This window comes from Penicillium arizonense, assembly GCF_001773325.1.
Source record: "Penicillium arizonense strain CBS 141311 chromosome Unknown PENARI_contig022, whole genome shotgun sequence".
Lineage (NCBI taxonomy): Eukaryota > Fungi > Ascomycota > Eurotiomycetes > Eurotiales > Aspergillaceae > Penicillium > Penicillium arizonense.
Window position 1 is genome coordinate 211,493 of NW_019173299.1, and position 24,157 is coordinate 235,649.

General features: G+C 49.3%; 6 protein-coding genes across 6 annotated transcripts; 2 read left to right on the forward strand and 4 right to left on the reverse strand.

Moving 5' to 3' along the window:
* Positions 1-50: 50 nt before the first annotated feature.
* Positions 51-1,340, reverse strand: fahA (fumarylacetoacetate hydrolase FahA; the record flags this gene model as incomplete). Its single annotated transcript, XM_022635331.1, has 1 exon — positions 51-1,340. The coding sequence occupies one exon, from the start codon at positions 1,338-1,340 to the stop codon at positions 51-53; it is 1,290 nt and encodes a 429-aa protein (XP_022484733.1).
* Positions 1,341-1,594: 254 nt separating this feature from the next.
* hmgA (putative homogentisate 1,2-dioxygenase (HmgA)) lies at positions 1,595-3,053 on the forward strand (the record flags this gene model as incomplete). The annotated part of the gene is made up of 3 exons (XM_022635380.1): positions 1,595-1,662; positions 1,719-2,876; positions 2,930-3,053. 3 exons carry the CDS (start codon positions 1,595-1,597, stop codon positions 3,051-3,053), a joined length of 1,350 nt encoding a protein of 449 aa, XP_022484739.1.
* A 147-nt stretch (positions 3,054-3,200) lies between these two features.
* Positions 3,201-4,001, reverse strand: hmgX (the record flags this gene model as incomplete). The annotated part of the gene is made up of 1 exon (XM_022635466.1): positions 3,201-4,001. The coding sequence occupies one exon, from the start codon at positions 3,999-4,001 to the stop codon at positions 3,201-3,203; it is 801 nt and encodes a 266-aa protein (XP_022484819.1).
* Positions 4,002-4,392: 391 nt separating this feature from the next.
* Positions 4,393-5,788, forward strand: PENARI_c022G09665 (4-hydroxyphenylpyruvate dioxygenase family protein; the record flags this gene model as incomplete). The annotated part of the gene is made up of 4 exons (XM_022635432.1): positions 4,393-5,051; positions 5,106-5,165; positions 5,229-5,586; positions 5,654-5,788. 4 exons carry the CDS (start codon positions 4,393-4,395, stop codon positions 5,786-5,788), a joined length of 1,212 nt encoding a protein of 403 aa, XP_022484755.1.
* A 446-nt stretch (positions 5,789-6,234) lies between these two features.
* Positions 6,235-9,569, reverse strand: PENARI_c022G03473 (uncharacterized protein; the record flags this gene model as incomplete). The annotated part of the gene is made up of 8 exons (XM_022635345.1): positions 6,235-6,239; positions 6,304-6,494; positions 6,574-6,698; positions 6,750-6,784; positions 6,843-7,003; positions 7,060-7,147; positions 7,204-8,817; positions 9,524-9,569. 8 exons carry the CDS (start codon positions 9,567-9,569, stop codon positions 6,235-6,237), a joined length of 2,265 nt encoding a protein of 754 aa, XP_022484807.1.
* A 6,399-nt stretch (positions 9,570-15,968) lies between these two features.
* Positions 15,969-17,782, reverse strand: PENARI_c022G00297 (uncharacterized protein; the record flags this gene model as incomplete). Its single annotated transcript, XM_022635305.1, has 2 exons — positions 15,969-17,635; positions 17,689-17,782. The coding sequence occupies 2 exons, from the start codon at positions 17,780-17,782 to the stop codon at positions 15,969-15,971; spliced, it is 1,761 nt and encodes a 586-aa protein (XP_022484679.1).
* Between the last annotated feature and the right edge of the window lie 6,375 nt (positions 17,783-24,157).

Below are 24,157 nucleotides of genomic sequence, written 5' to 3' on the forward strand. Positions count from 1 at the left end.
TGGAATAAAAATCAAAAACATTACTTATTTCATTTTTGAAATTTGTTCATTTACTGCAGGGAGATGGCAGGCAGGATAGTGCCAACACAGTCGCCAAAACCGACATAGTTGCCTTCCGTGCCAGCCATACCACGCAGAGTAACAGTGTCGCCGTCCTCGAGGAACATACGCTCAGAGCCATCCGCAAGCTTGATAGGGGTCTTGCCATTGGTCTGTTCCAAGAAACTACCCTCGGTCTTGGGCTCAGTACCAGAGATAGTACCTGATCCAAGCAAGTCACCAGTACGCAAGTTGCAACCGGTGATAGTGTGGTGAGCAACCATCTGAGGGAAAGAGTAGAGCAGATTGCGAGCATTGCTCTTAGAAATGAGGGTAGGCTGACCACCGGGGTTGGTGACCTCAACTTCGAGGGGAATTTCGTAGGCATTCTCGGCGCGCTTCTCGCGGAGGTAGGGGAGGAGAGTCTCGCGGTTGCCAGGCTCCAGACCAGCGGCTCGGAAGGGCTCCAGAGCATCAATGAGAACCACCCAGGGGGTAATGGTTGTGCCGAAGTTCTTCGCGTTGAAGGGACCGAGGGGGACGTACTCCCAGGCCTGGATGTCACGGGCGGACCAATCGTTCATGAGAACGACACCGAAGATATGGTCCTCGGCCTCATTAATGGGAACAGGCTTTCCGAGGTCGTTGGGCTTGCTGATGAAGCAGGCAAGCTCGAGCTCGATATCGAGACGCTTGCAAGGGGAGAAGGTAGGCACCTTAGGGTCGGCGGTAGGGTTGGCCAGGATTTGACCCTGGGGACGGTGGAGGGGTGTGCCAGAGGCCACAACTGATGAGGCACGGCCATGGTAGGCTACAGGCAGATGCTTGTAGTTGGGCTGGAGCGCATTGTCTGGGCCACGGAAAAGGACTCCAATGTTGTAGGCATGGTTCAGACCGGCGTAGAAATCGGTGTAGTCTCCGATTTGCATGGGGAGGTGGTTGGTTACCTGAGAGAGAGGCAACAGAGCTGACTTCTGGAGAGAGGCATTGTCCTTAAGGATTTGGGGGAATTGTGTGTCGGCGCGGAAGACGTTCTGTAAATACTCGCGGACCTGCTTGTGCACAGGGCGGCCCAGAGCAGCGAACTCGTTCAATGTTGGCTGGTTGAAGACAGCCAAGTGTTGCTGAATTGCAGGAAGCTGAGAAAAACCTCCTGAAGAGGCGAATGCGCTCAAGTTCAGTGCATGGTCACCGATGGCAATTGCGGCTACTTTTGAAGCGGATTGCGCTGAGATGATGCCGAACGGAATGTTGGCCAGCGAAAAGGGCGAATTCTTGGGGATCTGGAGCCAAGAAGCCATGGTAAATATCTGAGAGGAATGTTGAAAAGAGAGGAAAAAGATCAAAGCAACCTCGTCTTAACTATGCGGATGTTTGGCCCCTTCGACGCGCAGTTCCGGGCGTGCGGAATCAGCCCGCTCCCCCGCATCCAACCGCGGAAGAGAAAGGATACTCGCGGCCGAAGATTCCCGCTCTGACGTTTTGAGCTCAAGAGCTCCTCGGTTGTCTTTTTATACAAAGACAGCTGGACTGCACATAGTCAAAATCAACCATCATGCCTGTCACTAACTTCGCCCACCCCGATCCATACAAGTACCAGACGGGCTTCGGCTCGTACCACGAGTGCGTGTTCATATACCCCAAGTATACGGATGACGCGAACTAACCGAAATATCTAGGACCGAAGCCGTCGAGGGAGCTCTTCCAATCGGCCAGAATTCTCCACAAAAGGCCCCGCATGGACTCTACGCAGAGAAACTCTCGGGAACTGCATTCACAGCACCTCGCCATGAAAACAAACAGACATGGGTGTATCGCATCCTGCCAGCAGCGGCACATGAGAACTTCTTCGCGGAAGATGCCGACTCATATCACACCCGCATGACCACCGAGACCCATAAGCTTCACCATATTCCTAACCAATTGCGGTGGAATCCATTCGACCTCGATGAGAAGGTCGATTGGGTACACGGACTGCATTTGGTTGCTGGGTCAGGCGACCCGACAATGAAGCAAGGATTGGGAATCTTGCTATATGCCGCAGGCAAGGATATGGGCAAGGAAGCTTTCTATTCCGCGGATGGAGACTTCTTGATTGTGCCCCAGCACGGTGTCCTGGATATCCAGACAGAGCTTGGTCGCATTATCCTTCGCCCGAATGAGATCTGTGTCATTCCCCGCGGTGTCAGGTACCGCGTAACCCTCCCTGATGGTCCTGTCCGAGGCTACATCTGTGAACTATACCAAGGCCACTACGAGCTTCCCGAGCTTGGCCCCATCGGCTCCAACTGTTTGGCGAATGCGCGCGATTTCCAAGCCCCCGTTGCTGACTTTGACGACGAAGAGGAGAGCGAATACAAGCTCTACAGCAAGTTTAATAACACTCTTTTCTCCGCGCGCCAGAACCACACCCCCTTCGATGTCGTAGCATGGCACGGCAATTACTACCCCTACAAGTACGATCTGGGCCGATTCAATACCATCGGCTCCATCTCATTCGACCACCCAGACCCCTCTATTTTCACTGTATTGACAGGTCCTTCAGACCACGTCGGTACAGCAATTGCTGATTTCGTTATCTTCCCGCCTCGCTGGCTGGTAGCAGAGAATACCTTCCGTCCGCCGTGGTACCACCGCAACACCATGTCAGAGTTCATGGGTTTGATTGCTGGCAACTATGATGCGAAAATTGGTGGTGGTTTCCAGCCTGCTGGGGCTAGTCTGCATAATGTTATGAGTGCACATGGTCCTGACTCAGGTGCTTTTGAGGGCGCCAGTAATGCTGAGCTGAAGCCGCAGAAGGTTGGTGATGGAAGTATGGCTTTCATGTTTGAGAGGTGAGCTTTGAACTCTAATGCTTGGTTACTTTGATTGCTGACAATTAATTTAGTTCTTTAATGGTCGGTGTCTCGGAATGGGGCCTGAAAACTTGCCAGAAGGTGCAGGAGGAATACAATGAGCACAGCTGGAAGCCCTTGAAGAGGCACTTTGTCAACCCTAACAAAAAGTCTTAGATTGGAGTGTGTACTCGAGAGCTATGATGACGAGATTATGTGAATACTTTGCAGATAGCTACAGTATGACATTAGTTTCCAATCAATTGTCCATTTTGTTGTTTTATCTGCCCAAGACACAAATCATGTATATACTATTTCATTGATTCACCCCTCAACCTCCTTCCTCATCGCCTCCTTAACAATAGCTCCACACATCTTTGCATAAGGATTCGTCTGCACAGAAAGCTGCTGCGCAACTTTATTCCCATAGCGGCCACCAAAGAAGAAATCCCGACTAGCCATCTCTTCAAGCTGATCAGCCCCAAGTCCTCTCAACCGCTCCGGGCCCGACATATCCGACCCATCTTCATCAGACTGGGCCTTTTTACCTCGCGCAGCTTTGAGAAGTAAATAGCCCCGGTGCGTGTGTGCATCAGCCAAGAGCCGTGCTTGGGCAGATGATACAGCATCAGCGGGGGAGGCAGGCGTAGCGAGATTGATTGCTTGGCCTAGATCGGAAAAAATGCGAGATGATAGTTCCGAGGTTTGAGGCGAGAAGAGGGCTGCATCGTCTAGTTCAGAGATTGAACCTTGAACATTATCCGACTTGCTTTCGTGGTTGTTGTGGATGATATCGATCAAGAGACGGAGTGTCTGTGCTCGATTTGTATATGCGGAGGGATATGTTGGATATTGACTGAGGAGTGTGTCGAAGTCGTTTAGTGCGGACTTGACTGTTTCTTCGCTCGGTGGTTCATCTGCTTGTAGTTTGCGGATTATTTCTGTTTCGCGCTGGCTGAGCGATGATAGATCTTCTTGGGAGATCTTCAAAGAGGACGGCCATGAGGGAAGGGATGGATCGACTGTGATTCCTGATGATGGAGAAGATTCGGCATCGAAAAGTGCTTGAAGTACAGCCGAATCATTAGATGTTAATGATGGCCGGGCGGATGCGATGCTCGTCATGTTGCAGTTGGTAATTTGTACTTCCGATATACTGAGAGATGAGACTTGAGATTTTCTAATAATTGAAAGAGAAAACAAGATCAAATTTGGGAAGGAAGCTTTCAAAATTCCAGCTGAGAGGTGTGAAGTGCGGATATTGATGCCAGGCCCGGCTATTTCAGGCTACTCCAGGATCCTGCAATAACCGCCACCCAGAGCCTACGCCATAGCTTCAAGGGACTGAATAGATATCCGAGCGTAACTCACGGTTACCAGAGGTCGATTATGATTTAAAAGCAAGGGTGGCGTCGAATAATTTATATCAACTCAACCTCTACTTTAACTACTTCTGCTTCTACTTCTATCTTCACAAGAAACCATCCATCTCACACCACATCTATAAAAGATCAAAATGGCACCTTCAGCAATCTCAAGCAGCCCCCCTCCATCAACAAGCGGTACATCCTCGCTAGCCACCTACCGCGGCTACGACCATGTACACTGGTACGTGGGCAACGCCAAGCAAGCAGCAAGCTACTATGTAACCCGAATGGGATTCAAGCGAATCGCCTACCGCGGCCTTGAAACCGGCAGCCGCACCGTCTGCTCACACGTAGTCGGCAACGGCAACGTGACCTTCATCCTGACTTCACCGCTCCGCTCTTTGGAGCAAGCCGACCGTTTCAGCACCGAAGAACAGGCCGAGCTGCGAGAGATCCACGGTCATTTCGAGAAGCACGGCGATGCAGTCAAAGATGTTGCTTTCGAGGTTGATGATGTCGACGCTGTTTTCAACGCTGCTGTGAAGAACGGCGCTAAGGTCGTTTCTAACCCTAAGATTCTGGAGGATAAGGATGGCCATGTCAAGGTTGCTACTATCCAGACTTATGGTCAGACTACGCATACGCTTATTGAGCGGAATCAGTACCATGGTACCTTTTTGCCTGGGTATCGCGATGATACAGGAATTGTTGACCCTCTGGCAAAGTTCTTGCCTGGTGTTCACCTCTCCAAGATTGATCACTGTGTTGGAAACCAGGATTGGGATGAGATGGATCAGATTTGCGAGTAGTAAGTTATATACCATCATCCCAACTTGGAAACCTGCTAACACTTGCTCTCTAGCTACGAAAAAGCCCTCGGCTTCCACCGTTTCTGGTCTGTGGACGATAGCCAAATCTGCACGTAAGTACTTCAATTCCATCCCTATCTACCCTCACCCACGCCCAACTAACACTACCCGCACAGCGAATTCTCCGCCCTAAAGTCTATCGTCATGGCCTCTCCAAACGAAGTCGTCAAAATGCCCATCAACGAACCAGCAAAGGGCAAGAAACAATCCCAAATCGAAGAATACGTCGACTTCTACAACGGCGCCGGTGTGCAGCACATCGCCTTGCAAACAGATGATATCATCCGCGACATTACAAACCTCAAAGAGCGCGGCGTCGAGTTTATTAAGGTTCCTGAGACGTATTATACGGATATGCAGGCCCGGTTGAAGAAGTCTGGACTAGTGCTCAAGGAGGATTTCGAGACCATTCGCAGTCTGGATATCTTGATTGATTTCGATGAGGGGGGTTATCTGCTTCAGCTTTTTACTAAGGTATGTGGACATCAATTGGTTTGGAGGTTGGGATTGTGATTGATTGTATGCTGACTTGCCTTTTTAGCACTTGATGGATCGTCCTACTGTTTTCATTGAGATTATTCAGAGACATAATTTTGAGGGCTTCGGTGCTGGGAACTTCAAGTCTTTGTTTGAGGCTATTGAGAGGGAGCAGGAGCTTCGTGGTAACCTTGTTTAAGGACAGAAAGAGAAAGAGAAAAAGAAATATGCCAGCGAGGGCTCCTTGGATACATTTTCGATTCTTGCCAGGCTATTGCGGTTGAGCCACCTGCATTTGTACATTTAGCGATCCTTAGTTCACAGATCATTTGAAATCTTCACCAAAACAATCATGATATGACTATCCAACATAGAGTGCAATATACCTTGACAAACACCCTTTTCGTGAAGTATTCTCAGTATCTATCCGTAATATCTTTTCGTTTTATATTACTTTGGAAACTCCAATATGTAAAAGTGACCACATTTGCCCTGGGGACTAATGATATCTACTCTATATTATGCTTTTTCTTTCTTTCTTTGTATTTCCCTTCGCAATGCTATGCAACGCAATGTCAATACATAATACAACACCTCTACTTCCTCTTCGACGAACTCGAAGTTGGAGCATTCCCACCCCTTCTCTTAAACTTCCGAGGATCTGCCATGCCATTAGAAAACCAAAACACCATAACATGAACAAAGGAAACATACCTTTCCGACTCATCAGAGCCCGATTCCTCGTTCCCTTTCCGCCCTCCCAGAACCCACTACCAGCCTTTCCAATGAGAATCGCTTTACAGATTCCACAGTTCTCAGGTCTGTAGACTTGTTCTCGTGAACAGTAACCGCAGATCATGCGGTTTGCGTGTTCATTTGGATGGTCGGTTTCGGCGTCGTGGCATCTGGGTATATTTGATGAGTATGTTTGTTGCGAGGGAGGGGAGAAGAAATGGAAGAAGCGGGATATGGAGTGGAACGTACTTATCGCATGGGAAAACTTTTGCGCAGCAGCTGAATCTGAACCAGCGTTGGCTTTTGGCATAGTGCTGGCAGCGACCACGTCTGGGGAGTTCTTGTCCTGCGACGATACCGAGGACTTCCTTGGGCTGGTTATACGGTTAGATATTGGCCAATCGAGATAGTATAGGGTAACGAACCTTTCTTTTGAGAGGGAGAGCGCCGTGAGCAGAGACTAGATGGTATAGTACTTAGTAAAGCTGGATCTCGCATATCCGGTAGTTATAGCTTACTGGCTGCACTTCCCACGAGCAGGAACTTCACTTCGGGGATCTTGAAGACCATCTTGCGATGGCAATCCCGGCAAATGGCCATGGCACTCTCTCCGCGAACGGCAGATACACCAGGTGCTGGATGTGCGGTTGAGCATTCTGCACATGTTGGGATGAAGTTACTGAAATAGAGCGAGTCAACCGAGATCCTCTGGTAAGTTGCGACGAAAGAACCTACCTTAGCAGCATGTCGCCAATAGTACAGCCATCCATATCCAAATAACCAGCGCGATTGGCATGAGTGTGCATCAACTGTCTCCGGAACGCTGCATCACCGCCAATTAGCATCACAAAAGCAATAAGTAAAGAATACCAAACTCACCAACACTCATATTATTAGCACACTTCTTGCAAGATTCCATTTTTGGCATCGCGCCCTTCTCATCGCTAACATGAGGCACATTCTTTATATCAGCAGAAGTCTTGCATCGATCGCACTTCACGGTAATATTGAGAGTAGTGAGCTCCAACAACTCGATGCCATAAAGCTCCAGGAATGGGAATGAAAGCGCGACACCTCGTCCGGGCGTGCTGGTATCCAGTGATGGGGGTACAGGCGCGCCTCCTTCCTCGTCTTCCTCTTCCTCTGAGTACTCGTCTTCTTCATAGCTTGATTCATCTGTTGTTTCCTCGGCGCCACTGTGCGGGTCTGGGACTGACCACTCTGGTGGCCGAGGAATGACATGGAGATGGGGTCGATCTTCTGAGTCTTGGGTTGAAGGCTCAGCTTGTGTGAGCTCTTCCACTTCGTCTTCCTCTTCTTCGGCGGTAGAAGAAATAGCTTCACCGGGCTCTTCCTCTCCTGGCAGAGGTGTTTCAGCGAATTTGTGCATGTTGCTTGCCAGGTAGTTGATCTGGGAAACCAGATTCAGCTGCGAGGTCTGTTCAACCCATTGCGAGAATCCTGTCTCTGTAGCTTTCGCCTCTGGGCCATCGACTCCCTGCAGTATAATCGAGCTGTGCTCGAGCGGGTAGAGGGTTGGAACATGCAGCTTCACAGTCTTGAGTGCCTGAAGTGCTCTAGGAAGACCATCTTTTTTAATTGGCTGGACAGGAATAATGAATGTTCTCCCATCTTGCATCTTTTGGAACATAGGAATCCTCCCAAGACGTGCCTCGAGTTGTTTTGTCTCGAGTGCTCGCCTCTTCTCAGCCGCAGCTTTCGCCTCGGCCGAGAGTTTGGGAGCTGTATTTCGTGCTTGTGGTGCCACAGTCGGCTTTTTAGCACGAACAGTTGATGCTTTCGCGTTTACCTGCGATGAGCTCTGATCTGAAGTTTTTTCTGGGCCCTTTGTGGGTTCTTTTGTAGCAGTGGCATCACCGACGTTCGAGAAGAACTTCAGCGTTGGCCCGCGCTCCAGGCTAGTCAGCAGCTTCTCAAGCTGCTTGTCCAAGCTGTTCAGCCAGGTTAGTAGTGTTCCCCGGTTATTGGTTCGGATTGTGAAATCGACAATATCGTCAAATCCCCTCGCAATATTGGCTTGATATGCAGCTTCCATTTCAGAATTGGTCACTGTAAGCGTAGGCCGCCCATTGGGATACGAGCTCGGGACATGAAGAACACATTGAAGTCTCTCCAGCTCGAATGGGAAATCAGGATCCGAGGGAACCAATCCAAAGGTCAAGATAGAGCCTCGGCCGTCATTGGTCTCCTGTGGGCGGTAACGCCGCCTCAATTGGTTGATCTGGAACTCTCTTGGGTCTGATTGCTCCAGTTTGGAAACCGGTCTTTGGGGCTGGCCTGGTGCCGAAGCGGCAGAGCTCTTCGACTTTCCACCGATTTTCAGCTTCTGGGCATCGGCGACTATCTCCTGGACTGGAGTTTCAGTATCACCACCCAAAGGTTGAGTGGGTGTCTGATGTTCCGACGGAGTCCGATTAGACTCTAGAGCCGAGGCATCATGAAGGTATGGACAAGTTGATCCAAGCCGGCATCCTAAATAGACGTTAGCATCTGACTTGAACAACGCATCGCTACATATCAATATGGCCCATGAACACAGGTACAAATTGTTAGGGCACAAGCAAGTTACGCAATACTGGCCATGGCCTCAGCATTCCCATTGGGGAAACATAACAGATACTGTAAACAGGCGTTCGCAAAAGGGCCTGTTTGTGGCACCGAAAATACCACGCCCTGTTCAATGACGCGTCGAGTATTGCAAGGACCAAATAGACAAGAAGCCCCCAAAGACTAAACTCAGAACGTGTACATACTTTTTTTGGATTTGAAAAACCGACATTTAGCTCGCTTGGACGGGCGAGTACTCGACTCAGATGCAACGCCATGCGACCGGGCCGCTGACAACTCAGCAGTTGTTGAAGGCTCTGTACCTATTCAGAAGATGAATATGAGCGTGTGATCAAAAAGGTTGCGGGCCGCCAGGTCCGATCCTCAGCATTGGCAAGGAGAAGCCCCTGCACGCCAGACAAGTGCCTCAGAGATAGGCCATGGGCCAGAAAGATAGGCATGACAGGCCGTGTGGCGGATGCAACATGTGCATGGACATGCAACAAGGGGGCTTGAAATACGAAAAAGAAAGGCTGTGTGGAGGGCCGAGACAACCGCCCAAGTAGATCTCAAGGAATTGATTGGGATCAAAAGCCTCCGGGCTTCACAAAGCCAATAATAGAACACTCACCTAGGACCTGAGGTGCTGGACCCTCGTCAAATGACCCATTCCCCATAATGAGCCTCGTTGAGATGTGAGATGATCCAGAATGAGAGGTGACGTGCGTGCCAGCGCAGAGATCGGGTGACCTTGGAAGAGATCGACAGGACCAGATCTGCACAGTAAGTAAGCCGAGATGCGCGACGTGAGAGGAACGGTAATGTTGGCACTAAGCAGAAATCAAGGCACGAAGTTGAGAGAGGGAAGTGCCACGTGATTCTATAGGAATATGGCAGAGGCTGGTGGAGCTGGTAAAGATGAAGTTATACCAATATTCAGATGTAGTGTTGACAGTTTTCATGCCAAGACATTTTGGTGGGGAAGATGATCTCATTCGATGATTCGAGTTGACTCACCTTTCTACAGAGCAGAGTTATTCACAGTGACACACGCGTGAGTCATGGTGGCAAGACATATTCAGAACTACATTGACCATGAAGAACTACAGATCCTCGCTCGGTGCATGATTGGTGCAGGTAGAACCGTCCAGCCAACATCTGCATAGTTCCAACCTTGGAAAAGGTATCATGCTTAAATTAAGATTTGTCTATGACACCAAGTCTAAGTCCTAGGATTAAACCAGTATTGTGGCATCTTATCTGCCCCAAGCCATAACAGGAAAGCAGATAGACACACAGAACCCCAAATTCCAGGGATTGATTGGCAACAACGAACCTGCACGTCACCATTGCATGCAGAGAACAATCAAGAGGAAACAGGATTTCGATCTATGGCAAACATCCCGTCGTATCTCCTGCCAGCAGCCATGGCAGTCAAGGGGTAAGGGGGATCAAAGTAACCGGGGGATATCCCCAGCCCAAGTAACCCATACTCCGAGCCATGAGAAAAGCTCATATAAACATGCAAGAGTAATACCACCCGACGTAAGCTATCTGCCAGTCACGGGATTCGGTCGGTCCGCGCTACGCGGAGAAGATGAGGGGTTCGTTTTTCTAGAATTCCGCATCCCTGCTAGGGGTTGGGGTACGCGTTTAGTCGGGATGCAACATAGATCCACAGCTTTGTACATGTATTCTTTTGTCTACTCCGTAATGCCTGTCTGCTAGAATGACTTAGATTGACATATGAAGTCATTGTATACAGAATCTTCACCGAATACCCACACATGGACTCTCACATAGTTTCTCCGTCTTTACCCCGACATTTGAGAGTTGTAAGGTGTAAGGTGTAAGTAAGGCGCTACGGAAAGGGCGGAAAGTGGTCCCGTCGGAGTACAGATGTAGACCCGGCATGAAACGACAAACACTCTATACCAACGCCACAACAAGGTCCCAGGTCTGATTGCAGGAAACGGTTTTCGCGAGGTCACTTGCTCCTGTATTCCGCGGATTAAACCGCGCCTGTGGCTTCCACTAGTTGAACAACGGTATCCAACCCAGACGGTCGGGGAAGGCTTGTGTCACAAGATTATGAACCTCGAATTTTGAGGTAGAGTGTTTGGAGCTATCGAGTTATATATTGCAAACGTCCAAACGAATCCAAAGCGAGTCCTTAATTATATTGTACTCCGTATATTTATGTATTTCCAGACTCCGCTCCCGGAACATTTGAGCCAGTGTACGGAGGACTCTGTATTGGGGTACTGTATTGTATCAGTATTAGGGATACACCGAAAGCGGAAAAGCGCGAATCGGACCTTGAATTCGCCGGCCAACCGGATCGACCTTCCAGAAGCCTTCTAGAACTTGACCATGGACTTGAAACTTCGCTTGCTTTTTTCGGGAATATATCGGCAGTTCTATTTCGAAATATCGGGATATTGTTACCGGGCTTATTTACATATGTCATTATGGTACATTGACCGAATTGACCGAATTGACAAAATCTTTGACATCTTGCGGGGTTTCGGAGTACTGAGCTCCCCGGAAGCTGTTCCACGTGATAATATCCACCCACCGGAAGGCCTAGAATAAAGACCGGCCAATCATGAGCTTGGTAATAGTTATGATAATGTTGTTTTTACTCGTGAGTCACCGCACTTTTCCTGTTCGAGTCCTGGGAAACAGGTATAGATTGGATCCTGTCCGATCCCGAACGCCTCACTCGGGATTTCGCCGAGTATAGATATACTTAACATGTCGCAGATGACGCACAGTGACAGCCACATAGCGAGTGATAATGTGCAGTCTTGCGAAAAAGGCAAACAAGAGCGAACTGCATATCTATGGTCATGTGCGTTTTATAGTAGATCCCCCTGAGTCGAAGAAAAATCCACCAGTAAAGGAAGGTGTGCCCAGCCCTAAATTATGACTGCAGCACGCATGAAAACGGGTCAGCTCTAGATCTGTTAAGGCCCAAGGCTAGTATGGGTCTTATTTGGCCGATCCCTGGTGCAGTGGAGGGCGATCAAGGGTCAGTCGACGAGGATTCTTGCGTGTCAAGCTTCGGAGTGGCCGTCCGAATCGCCATCAGGTTGAGAACATGTGGCCAAAGACAGTGTACAGTACTAAATGCATATGAGTGAGATCTGTCAATAAAAACTCAGCACCCCTTGCCGTGCCTAGAGATGATAATCTCGCATGATTGACATGCTGCAAGCTGAGCTGCATCGGCTTGCCGATACCTCTCGTCGGGCGCACACACCAAACTCGGGAAACCAGTTAGGCGTCAATGCCACAACAAGAAGCGTATAGCGTGCCTATCAGTCCCACGGCGATACATGCCTCTAACCCTGTTCATCGAAAGTGGTCTGTGGGAGTCCGATTTCATAACACGCGTTGTGTCAACTCCCAAAGAAGCAATGTGGAGCTCTTGAACTGTCACTGCGATACAGTCTCAATGGAAAACTGTTCTGTACCGGTGAGACGAGACCACGGGACGAGAAATGTAGGCGAATCAGAGGGCCTTATCGCTTGACCCATTAGATATATCCACTGTCGTCGAAAGCTGAGATCGAGGAGACTCTTCTGGCCAAAATGAAAGCCCTAAGCTAGACTTAGAAGGTGGATGCTGGAGGTGGCTTGAATGAGCGCACAGTGTATTTATACTGTAGATTTTGGTGAACTAAAAGTGACTCTGCATGAATGTAGCTTTCCTTATTCCGTCCGGAGGGAAGGTCAAGCGAGACGAATTGAAGCATGGATTGTAGGTTCCATACACATGAAATCATCTGGAGTTTGATGTGCTTAGTCTTGATCTGTTACTTGCCCCCTAGCCACAGTCCACAGTGAAGGGTTTTCGTCGCCCCACGACTCGGGGGTGGCCGGAGAGGAGACCAATGTTCCCAAAATGGAGATGTCGGGCGTTTTAGGAGTAAAAAATCATCACCCCCACACCCGTTCGAATCGGAGGAGCGGACTACGTCATTGGCTGAAACGGCTTTGGCACTGGGGAGGAAGATCGCTGATATTTGGGGCGATTGCTGACCGGTAATATATCCAGATGAAGATTGTAAGAAAAGAAATCCATGGATCTTGGATTCAGGGAGCGAGAATGATATGTAGAAAGATGTCGGCACGTAAACGACTCCACCCCCGGAATCATGTGTGCTAGTCATGTGCATCTATGGCGCCACATGACTTGGATACAAGCAAGCCCTGAATGGTAGAGTTCTATAGTGCTACCCAGTACCCAGATTTCGTTTCGAATAATCTCCGAGCTCAAACTATTGCCTTCAATTCTGTAACCCAGATGCAGATGCCAACCGAGGCATGAGGCGCGGCCACGCTGTTGATTTATGACATCATACTGAAGACAGTACAAGTTACCCTGACTGATCCTGATCCTGATCTACATGGATGAATCAGAGATCCAAACCCCGGGTACCTTCTTATTCTAATTCTTAAGCCGGTACATGGCAACAACGCGGGCGAAATCCCAATGATGAAATCACGCATCAAACCCCGCCAGATGAATAACGCAGAGTAGTGTCATCATGAGGCGGATAACAGGAACTGACTTCCTTCAATCTACACAGAACACTCCAACGGTCAATATTACTCTCAACCCAAAAGTACAGCAAAGCCTAGAACTCTATATCTCCCAAAGCCAGCCACAAGGCACAAAGACTCCTTCCCCCTCCTTGCCCACCCACACACACCCCCCCAGATCCCAGATCGATGAGCTGGCCCTGCAAATCATGCCAAAAAATCAGCCACCACGGCCCATACGCAGGACTGAGCGCTTATCTCGTCGAGTCGAATCGAAGCCACCGCCACCACTTCCGTCTTTCCGCGGGAGCTTCTGGCTGCAGCTAATGTACACCAGATATCATGTTCAAGACATGTGGGAGCGATCAGTGCGAACGATTACTTATTGAAGTCCCGGGGTCTAGGCCTAGATCTAGCCTGCCTTGCCGACCTTAAAGAAAGTACTGCCAAAACGTACTGTATGAGAAGGGGAGGTTTGTGATTTATGCTTTATGACTGATAACTAATGGCCGTATACATCGTACACATGTGCACCTCATATTAACCGAGTTGGACTTGACTAGTGCTATACAGTAGATGACCTCGGTTTATTATTAGTATTGGTCTTCCCGATCCAGGATTCCGGTTTGTGTTGGATCTGCGCGAACTACCTCCTCCCTCATCCCCTCCCCGCGGGTGGTACTTTTGTCTCATCTTCTTTTCAAGCTTGCAGGGATGGGGATCTCGGGCCTTTAGAGGTTGGGTCTTTCTTGTATTGGCTGGGCGGCTTTTATTTTATTCTGCATTTTCTTTAGTGAGCCCCCTTCCTATCCTTCACCCCTCACCCCTGTATTCTTGATTTTTGGCGTTTTTCCTTTCTTTTTTCCGATGCACCTGACCTGGTCGATTTTTCAGGCCCGAGATTGATGGATCTGCGATTATTCTTTCTGAAACGTTCGGTGCTTGAACTGGTGGCCTTGTCCGGGGTACAATGTACATGTAGATGGCTGAGCTTGGAACTCTGTGCTCTGTTCGGTGCCCCGTCTAGGTAGGTGGTATTACAATTCGATAGTTTATCTTCCTGATAAGGAATGGATGAATGACCTTTTCATTTCTTTTGTATACATCTACATATATACCATCCCATTTTGATAGCTTACAGATAGCCCTACAGTACAGCCCTGGAGTACGTATGACACCAACAGTACCAGTATCCAAACCAAGCCATCATCATATACCTCCCTTGACAGTACCCCAGTACTTAACTTATCCCTCAAAACATACCGCTACAAAATATGCACAATGACCTACGTATAACAGACGCAACTAACAGCCCTTCCAAAAACCACCCGCATAAACTCCGCAGCAAGGTCTCAGCCATCATACTCCTCACACACCTCTTACAAAGAGGTCCTACGTGTCAGCGCCACCAAAACAAAAAGGAAGTCCAGAAACCCTGAATATCCACATGATAGAACAGGCGCCGTTATCGCAGGGATACCCGGGATACCCTTTTACGAACACTACCGACAGTGGGGGTAAGTTACGTGGGTCATGGTACATGTACCATGCACGATGTTCAATGTACAATATACCTCCCCCATGATCTAGTCGGGGCCTCCGAGCTCCGTGCTCTGCAGTGCTCTGCAGGCTGTGGCTCTGCATGCTTCTGGTAGCTAGCTATAGCTACAAGGACGAGTCCAGACCGCCAATTCGAATCATGCATGGCGTCAAGCCTCTTCTGCCGGTATGTCTAAGTTACTCAACAGTTTACTTTAAGAAATACGATATGCGATATGCATGTGAAGCGAGGGCAAGCTATTCTCTGAATATTCGTTCATTTGTTTTTTTGAGTTTTGGGTTTTGGCAGTCATCAGGTAGCGTACACATTTGGGGGAATTGGTGGCCCGATCTCGATCGAGACGGATATAGGAAACCGGGGCCGGATGAATTGCAAGACGTAAAAACGTGTGGTATCAGGTATCAGGTATCGCAGAGAGAAAGGTAAAAAGGAAAAGGGAAAACAGGAAGCTATCTCTGCGATGATAATCGAGAGAAGTATACAAATGCTAGGCGTTTTCTGCTGTCGAAAAAAAGGGTAGACAGGCAGCCAGGGATGCGCCGCTGAGATAAAAGATAAAAAATGACCTTTTTTTGGTGAACTTCCTGTTCATAAAAAGAAAACAATCCGGGAATCTCTTGAAAACAAGATGGTGTAGTGTGAAGGAAACCCATGTTTCGTCAACCATTTATGGCCCGAAAAGAGGACAAGGGATATGAGCTGTACATGGATATTAAGTTCGTAAAGGAATTAGCCCTTGAATGAGGTGTTCCATAAGCTCCATGCAACGCTGTGAGCCATGATGACAACCCCAAACCCCAGAGCCGTGAGATTGATAGAAAGTAAAAAGCAAATTCCGTATGTGCGCCATATATGCAATGCATGATCGTGATCGTACGTGTCAAGAAAAGGATGCTGTGCTGTGCAAAGCAAGTCTGAAGGAATTTCGAAAGGCGCGTAGGTGAAGTGATTGCAGACGAGTCGACTACCATCCCTTCACATGGTACTCCCAAGGACCAAAGTCGGTGGTATAGTTGGTCCAAGAGCCATTCTTAGCGGGATCGAAATTGGCCGTATTCGGGTCCGCTTCAGCGCCGGATTGGTTTGGACCAACACCTCTGTGAGGACCATTGGGACCCGGATACTCCTGAAGGTTCTTCATATCATGGGCGGTGTGTCGGCGTTTCAAGAAGGCGTTCGCTGTCGCACTCTTCTGCTGACGCTCCCAAAGAAGATGGCGGCGGAGGGACTCGGTCAATTCGGTTGCAAGCATGTTGCGGCGGGTAGTACGGGGAGAGTGAGCCATGGACTGGCACCCAGCCGGCTTCATGCCAATAGGCTTCGATCGGGGTACATCGGGGCCACGCATAGTCAAGCTTTCCTCCTCCTTTGCAGGTGGAGAGGCAGGGATTGATGGACCGTTGGGTGAAGTCAACCGGGATCGCTGAAGGGCCGGACTGGACCGGAACGCGTTTCCTTGCATCCGAGTCGGCTGGTGCATCATCATAGTGAGCATCGACCGCCGCGACACAAGATTGGGTCGGGAATCCACCCGCTGGAAAAGCTCGCCCCGTTCGTCGACGCTGGACTCGCCACCTTCAGTGACTGAGTCCTCCCAATCCGAATCCTCATCATCCTCGATCGCGCTCTCTGAGACCTCATCGTCGGTTTCAATGGCGTCTTCGTCGGATCGACTGGTGTCCTTGGGGTTGGGAATGATGTGAGAGACCTGGTTGCTGAAGGAAGCGGTCTTTTTCGTAGAACTGGGGTTGCTGGTTCTCGGCTTTAAACTTCCGTCGGGCGCGTTTTCCTGAGCCACCTGGGGACCCATGCGCTCTTCGAAGGAACTTTCGTCATCGTCTCCAGAAGATCCACCCAATGTAAACATGCCGCCTTTCTTCTTTAACGGTGAGGGTCTTAGTTGAGTAGCGGAGCGGGAGGGACTGGGGTCGATGGCCAGTCTCGGCTGCGATCGGAAAGAAGAGGAGATGTGCGATGGAGAGAATCCGCGGACGATGCTAGGAGACTTGATCAATTCAGGTCGGCTGGGAAGGACACCCGATGATGAAACACTGGTATCAGAGGCGTTCAGCTGAGCAGCATCGCTCTCGTTGCCTTCGGGGGCGGTAGTGGAGCAGGACTCCGTCGACTCATGAGGATAGGAAATCGGGCGGGCGTATGGAGGAACCTGACGAGCAGTAGAGACGGAAGGAGGAGTAGGAGTCGGGGTAGAAGGACGAGGAGTGATATCGACGACGGGCGCAGCAGGCTCGACGGCGTGGGTAATCGGTTCCAAGCACTTCTTTTCCTTGATATTGAGAACCATGCGCTCGAGATCCAGCGAGGTGATGTGCTTCTCCTTGCCACGGCCTAGGCTAGCCAACGAGTCCTCGCGGACTACAGCAGGTCGGTAGTCGTTAAACTTGGGGCGTTTGATGTGAGCTTCGATCCGCTCGGCTTGGTCGGACGCGGCCGACTCAACACTGGCGGAGAGCTCCGGCAAATCGCCAGCTTCGGAACGGAGCAATGGCAAGGCGGAGGTGCTGTTGTTGGACTTGGGCTCAACGCAGAAGGTTTCGCGGGTCCACAACCGCCAACTGAGGTTTTCTAGTCGACGGCCCTGGTCCATGTAGTCGGCACATTTCGAGAATACTGTACACATGTCAGCATAACCAAATCCTCGCGATTCAAACATTGTCACGTACCCATCCACATTCCATGAAGACTTTGAGCATTGGCAGTATCCACCTTATGGATATTATCGGCGTCCACCGTGAGGACGGGTGTCGTTAGAGGCATTGGAGCGTCGCCACAGCTACTGTTGCAATTGAATTGGTCCGTGTTGATAATGTTCCGGGGTCGCCGTCTCCCCCGAGAGTGGTCGTACGGCGCTTGAGAGTAGGTGGTGAAGGTTAGAATCAACCGGGGTTCCTGAATACGGTTGGGAATTGGAGTCTGGGTCCGGAGGTATGCAGAATCGATCTTGTCGTCTGAGCTGCAATCAAGTGCTTACGCAAAAGATCCAGCAGGTTAAGGGCGAGGTGAAAGAGCCGTGAATCCGAGGCAAGTGCAGAGTCAAATTTCAAATTTCCGTTCGAGCGCCACACAGTGCGGAGAAGCCGGGGAGCGGAGAGTCGCGACGTGTAGGTGATGTGGGTGCTTGGGGATGAACGAAAGCAAGACCGGATTGAGGTCGGACGTCGGGAAGGTGAAGAATAGGTGAGTAGGTGAAGAGTAGGGGAAGCAGAAGAGAGAAGAGAGCGATAATAAGGACGGGGGCGGCAGTGGAGTGGAGAGGAGAGGGGGTAATAAATCAAAAAAGAAAAAAAGAAAAAAAGAAATGTAAATACGTGACAATACAAGGGGGAAAATAATAAAAAAAAAATAATAAAAAACCAAAACGGAGCCAAAACCAAAAAACCAAAAAACGGTGAGGGAAAATTCAATCGCATCACGGGGTTCATTACACGTGTTATTACATAATCCCTCTACATTCATCCACTATACATAACATGGAATGTTGAAAATATCGGAATATGGAATTAAAATGAAATATACTACCACTGTATGAAATATTCTATTTTAGAAATCTCTGATGCCTGTGACCAAATATAATGTACGGTAGTTGCAACGCTTGCCGAAGTCCAGATCCAAGGCTCACACCACGCCACCTAATGTATAATGTCGTTTGGTCTTGGTCGTTTGGGCACTTGCCACTTGCAATTTACTCATCCAAGACCTAACCTACTGGCTGATGAAGTGTCCAAAGGGCGATTGGTGGTCCCATTCAAGCCAGAAAGACCGGCTGACTCGCCAAACTGATAATGTGTCGCCTTGCTGCTCCTTTCGTCACGGCCACTGCTCTGGGGTACACCGCATTCAAAGGGCTAGAAGGGATCGGTCTGAGATCTCAAGCCACATTGTGCTCATCGAGCTTGCTTCATTGTGCGCTTATCTACCTCCGGAAGTACTCCGTACTCCCATCTCGAGGCCGGAGGCGAAACTCAACATAATAAATTCCCGGAGATTATAGATTATACGCCTCTTAATATCGGAGGGCTTGGGGACTTTTATGCCGGCTGAATTGCTTCCCCGGCTCCCCAGTTCTCCCCGCAAGCAGTGGGTATCCGGGAGAAAGGGATGATTCCAAGGATGCCTGCATACCGGGGAACTATACTTACTTCGTAGATCAGGCTCTCGGGCGGGTCGCTAAAGAATACTTTTCTAACTGATCTATTCTAAACATCGGTGAGGGTATGAGGTCTCATGTCGAAAGCCTTTGCGAATCAGCCTTACCGCCCTTTCTCTTTTCTTTTCTTCTCTTATCTTCCGAAAGGCCACATCCCAGTTTCTTTTTTATTCTATTTTCTATCTTTGACCCAGGACACGACAGCAGTGTCACAGACCGTACATAGTCACGAGTTGCGGAAGTACCTAGGTAGTTTCTGTCCTTTCTTGTTTTCCAGGGGGTATCCGTCATTATGAAATTACAGAGGCGACTCGGTTCGCCACGGGGAGGACGTTTAGAGCAACTGTAGCCCGGACTGGCGGAAAGGAACTGTGTCTCCCTACCCGATTCCAACTACCCGGGGGCCTGGGATAGGATCGTCCACACCCCTGCCGGGGCAAAGTCACACACGGCGCACGTTTCATCATGTGATGTTCACGTATAACGTTAACAGGAAAGTGATACTACCCAGGATACCTGGATCTTGCGTGTAGCTAATCCCACCCCCATATCACCTCCAGTGGGGGAAGCTTTGAGAGGCTGGGATTGTCTGGAAGTCTAAAATAGGTAAAGTTGGTCTAGTCTTTGCGGGGAAGAAATAAGAGTCTGCAATTGATTTCAAAATTAATACGACAGGCTAAACATCTACATGCAGTGTCTGATATCTCATTCCAAGATAAAAGAAAAAACCAGAGAAACAACCAATCAAGCATAGTATATCTCCATTGACAAAAAATCAACCAAGTCGTCTGATTCATTCAAAACAGTTCGTTGGTATTAGACAAAATCCCTGCGGATGTATGGCATGACTACCAATCGTCTACAGGATGCGAAGCATTCTCTGACCGCTGGTGCAGCCTGACTTTTCGAAGCTGCTGACCCTCTGTTGGCGAGGCTTGCACAAACAATCTCCCAGGCTCCTGTCGAGATCATCTCGAGAGCTGGGAAACCTCACCTCATCTTGACTCACTCTATATTGCAGCCTCCTGTCTCACTGCGATTCGGGTGGTACCAGGTGGCAATATGAAACTGCGCGTAAGATACCACATTAACGCAGGCGTGCTGCAAGATGATCTACCTGGTTGAGGCTTCCAACAGTTCGGGAAAGAGTCACGCCCTCATTCTGCCGTGGGGTACGGGAAATGTGGACACCGAGGTCCCACTGGTTTAGGAAAAGGGATTCCCGGGGCAGATCAGTAAGACGTAAGATAATGGATCGGTTGTACAATACTCCATGGCCACGAGATGACCACGGGCAGACCGAGGTGCCAAAGAGGATGCAGATGACAGTAGACGCAAGTAATGACCGCGCGCTTCGAGATCCTTACTGAATGGATAAACGGGTAGTACGGAGTACGGAGGAGGGAAGTCCTTGCCAACTCATACCGTGGCAAAGTCACGCGCAGCCAAGTCACATGATGTGGGGATTTCCTCGGCTGACATGGAAATTCTGAGGCTGTGTTGGCGGGGCGACATAGTTCATGTGATGAGATGAATATGGATGTCGGTCCGACTTTGTCCACTTCAAAAAGCTGGTTGATTTACGCCTCAAATCCTGCGATAGTTAGTGTATGGAAATCTGGTCCAATGATTTGGACTTGTAGCACCACCACTACAGACGCCCACCTTGCCACTCCAACCCAATCATCCAAGCCAATCATCCAAGCTCAGGGTTGCAGCTAGACACTGTTCAAAGCGAACATCATTGTCATGCAGAGAAATCATCTTTTATCCCAATGTATGATCATGCATGGGCACACCATAAGCCGTGTCGATCGGTAAGACTTGCTTTATCTATTCTGGGTAAATAGTTGATAGGTAGAGGTGAGATGGAATATGTCATTCGAGATCTATGATGCCTAGACTAAGCTTAAAATGACACACTGTTCCTGGACGCGCTTTATGTCAACAAACCAACAGTCAGAGTCCTCCTCCATTGCGACAGGGCGCGACGCCGGTGATTGCCCTTCATATCTGTGGCCAAACATGTAACAAATCACCATGTGCGAGGGTGACCCCGATCATTACTCCCACGGTCTCCTTAATTACAGTCACTCCGTAACAGTCTTTGTTTCCCCTTGATCTAGATCGCAAATTTGCGGTGATCTGTCTCTCATTGGGAGGAGCAAATCACATTCCTCCAATTCCACACCCGATTCTGGCCCGCTTCCCCGGTTGTCTGTGCGTGTTTATCTATCCGACTACAATATACACCATGTATACATGTATAGCAAATCGACAGAGGGGTACGTCACTTGAGCCTCGGTATCCCAGCCCTTTGTTCTTGAAGAGTCCAACGGCTGATATGACTCGAGCAAGGGATGTCGGGAGTTGGAAGCCGGACATAGTTTCGATTGAAGACTCCGGTCAGGTGGACAAACGAACTCAATCTCGATTTGGATGCATTCATACCAATGTGAAAAAAAGAGGCAAGGCAATAGAGTGCGTCATGACCGTTCTGACTTTCTGTCCTCTTTGTCTGCCGCTTCCCGACTCCGCAAAGATCGACCCCAGCCTTTAACGCATGTGACCCGGAGCAAGGGATAGATGCTGAGTCCGGGGAATCTTCCAGATCGTAGGAAAGCTTGCTCTATTGGTAGTCTGCGAGCTCTGCGAACTTAGTTTTAGTGGAACTGCGATGGGAGGGGGTGTGTTCCTGGGTGCAATCCAGCCGGAAGGAAGACTTGCATATCCGCGACGATCAGTTTCAGAATAGCTTTGGCCTTGTTTCTTTTTCACTTTCTGTGATAGTCGTCTTCTAAACATCCGGTCCGGTTATTCAGTGCATCCCTGCCTTAGACAAAGATTGTTCTGGACTCTTGTCTCCTTGTTTTCGCTAGATATGACATCCCACGTTGAACAGCCTCGTCCAAAACTTAGTAGTAAGTAGTGAAATGTGTTCAAGTCATGCTGGCAATACTGTGTTGCTCGTTCAACCAGCAACTACTACTAGAGTACACACCCATGCATGCCGTCGAAAAGGTCTAGCCCTTCAGTATCGACGGTCCCTGATCCCGGATCGTCGAAGACGCCCTTGTTTGGGATATATTCAATCTATCCTCCCTGTGCTGCAGATCCCTTTCCCAGGTATTTGGTAGCCCTGGCATGTCTGCTCTCATTTTCCGATGTTGTGGACCCACTTCCCTGAGCTTTGTACTTTGTGCAAGGGTCTATACTCTATAGCACGAAGAATTTGGCTTTATGCTTCATCCGCCACCTCCTATGTTTCTGGGGAAGCATACTGCGAGGGTAGACTCTCGATAGAGACGACAATCGAATGTAACAGTCGCCTCCTCTCGTTTCTTTGCTTGTTTATACTGCGTGGTATTTACGTCCAACATTGATGAATGACAGCCCCCCTGTAATGCGGCCTCTCTAATTCCATTTTGAACAGCTTTTCCAGACCCCTGATTCAAGTTGTACCAGCTGATCTCAATCCCTTCTAAACCCCGAGATACCATACCCAAAAGGAAAATTGAGACTCCCTCCATGCAAGCCCTGAAAGAATCATACTTGCTTTTTACTATTGGATTGGTCTTCCAAAGTAATCAAAGACGTGGAGAGTCCCGAAATAGACCTGACAAAATCACTTGACTAACAGCCTAGACCTATCAACCTGTAGGCGCAGTCAGATCTCATTTTCATTTTCGCTCTCTACAGTCACGCAAACAAGTGAATAAGATACGTGCTGATCAGGGCCCAACCAGCCAATAACGACCCCGACCCGCAAGCTGACTGCATCGGACCATGTGCAGCCCCCGGTGGCTGTTTGGGGGCGGCTATCTCCTGACAGCTCTCTTTGCTTTTTCCATGCCCAGAACGGCTGTGGCGGCTGTGAACAAAGACCTGTCTAATCACCATAGCTTCGGTCTCTCTCGCTGTGATTGTGGCGGAAGTCCGAGATCGCTGTCTTTGATCGCGTATCTGTGTGGGTTGTTTCGGCGAGCTGTAGTCCGGGCCTTTAGCCTTTTGACCGGTTAAATCGCTGAATGTATGAAGCCTTTAGGTATTGTTGTCGGTTCTACGACTGTATACTTCTTTCTCATGACGCGCCACGCGACGGCTTTGTGATCGACTGATCTCCCGCTTGGGCTGTTTGCCTTGACGCCTGGCAGCCATGGCTGGCTGCAGGCGCTGGCCAGGTAATTAAGTCTAGGCCTTTGGTCCATTTTTTGAAGCCTTAAGTATTTGTTTCGGTGAATACGAGGCGTTGAGTGTGGGGGGTTCTTTGATGGAGCCTCCCGGGCTCATTTATCCGGCTTTGTCAGATGCTTCCCCGTCCGCCGTGGCTGCTGTTGGTCGCGTATGATTTGAATATGGACTGGGAGTAAATTGGTTACATACATCAAATCAAACATGTTTTTGGGCTTGCTGAGTTGGTGGTCGCAAGCCACTTTGGTAGTGCTGGGGAATAAAATATATCGCTATTGCACCTACACTCAAACTTTCACCATAGTTCTAGGAAACTAAAACCTCTTGTACACCTATCTTAAACATGAAGAGCCTTCATAGCTATAGCTTCATTCAAGACTATATATCCGTCGTAGAGATCAAAACCTGGGGAAGCAACATCGATGGGACACCCCGGAGGTATGTACGGCCGCATCCGGCCAGGGGGCCCAACGCTACCCCAGTCCGAGACTAGAAATAGGTCCATTTTCGCTTTGACGAAAATAGAATACAGAGAATAAAAAACTAACAGCGGACGGATCAGGGGATTCAAAGTATTGTCCTTCCTGAAATAATACCATACGGATTTCCGATCTATACTGTAAGCCGGAAGCATCTATAGCGAGATAGCGATCAAGATCCGGTGAGACCGAATAGCGCCCAAGGCAGCCAACAGCAGGGGTCATTATGCGTAAATCTAGCGCCGAGCGATCACTGGGTTTGTGATGTGTCGATGGTTGACAGGTGCATCGCAGTCGTGTGACTAGACCAACGAT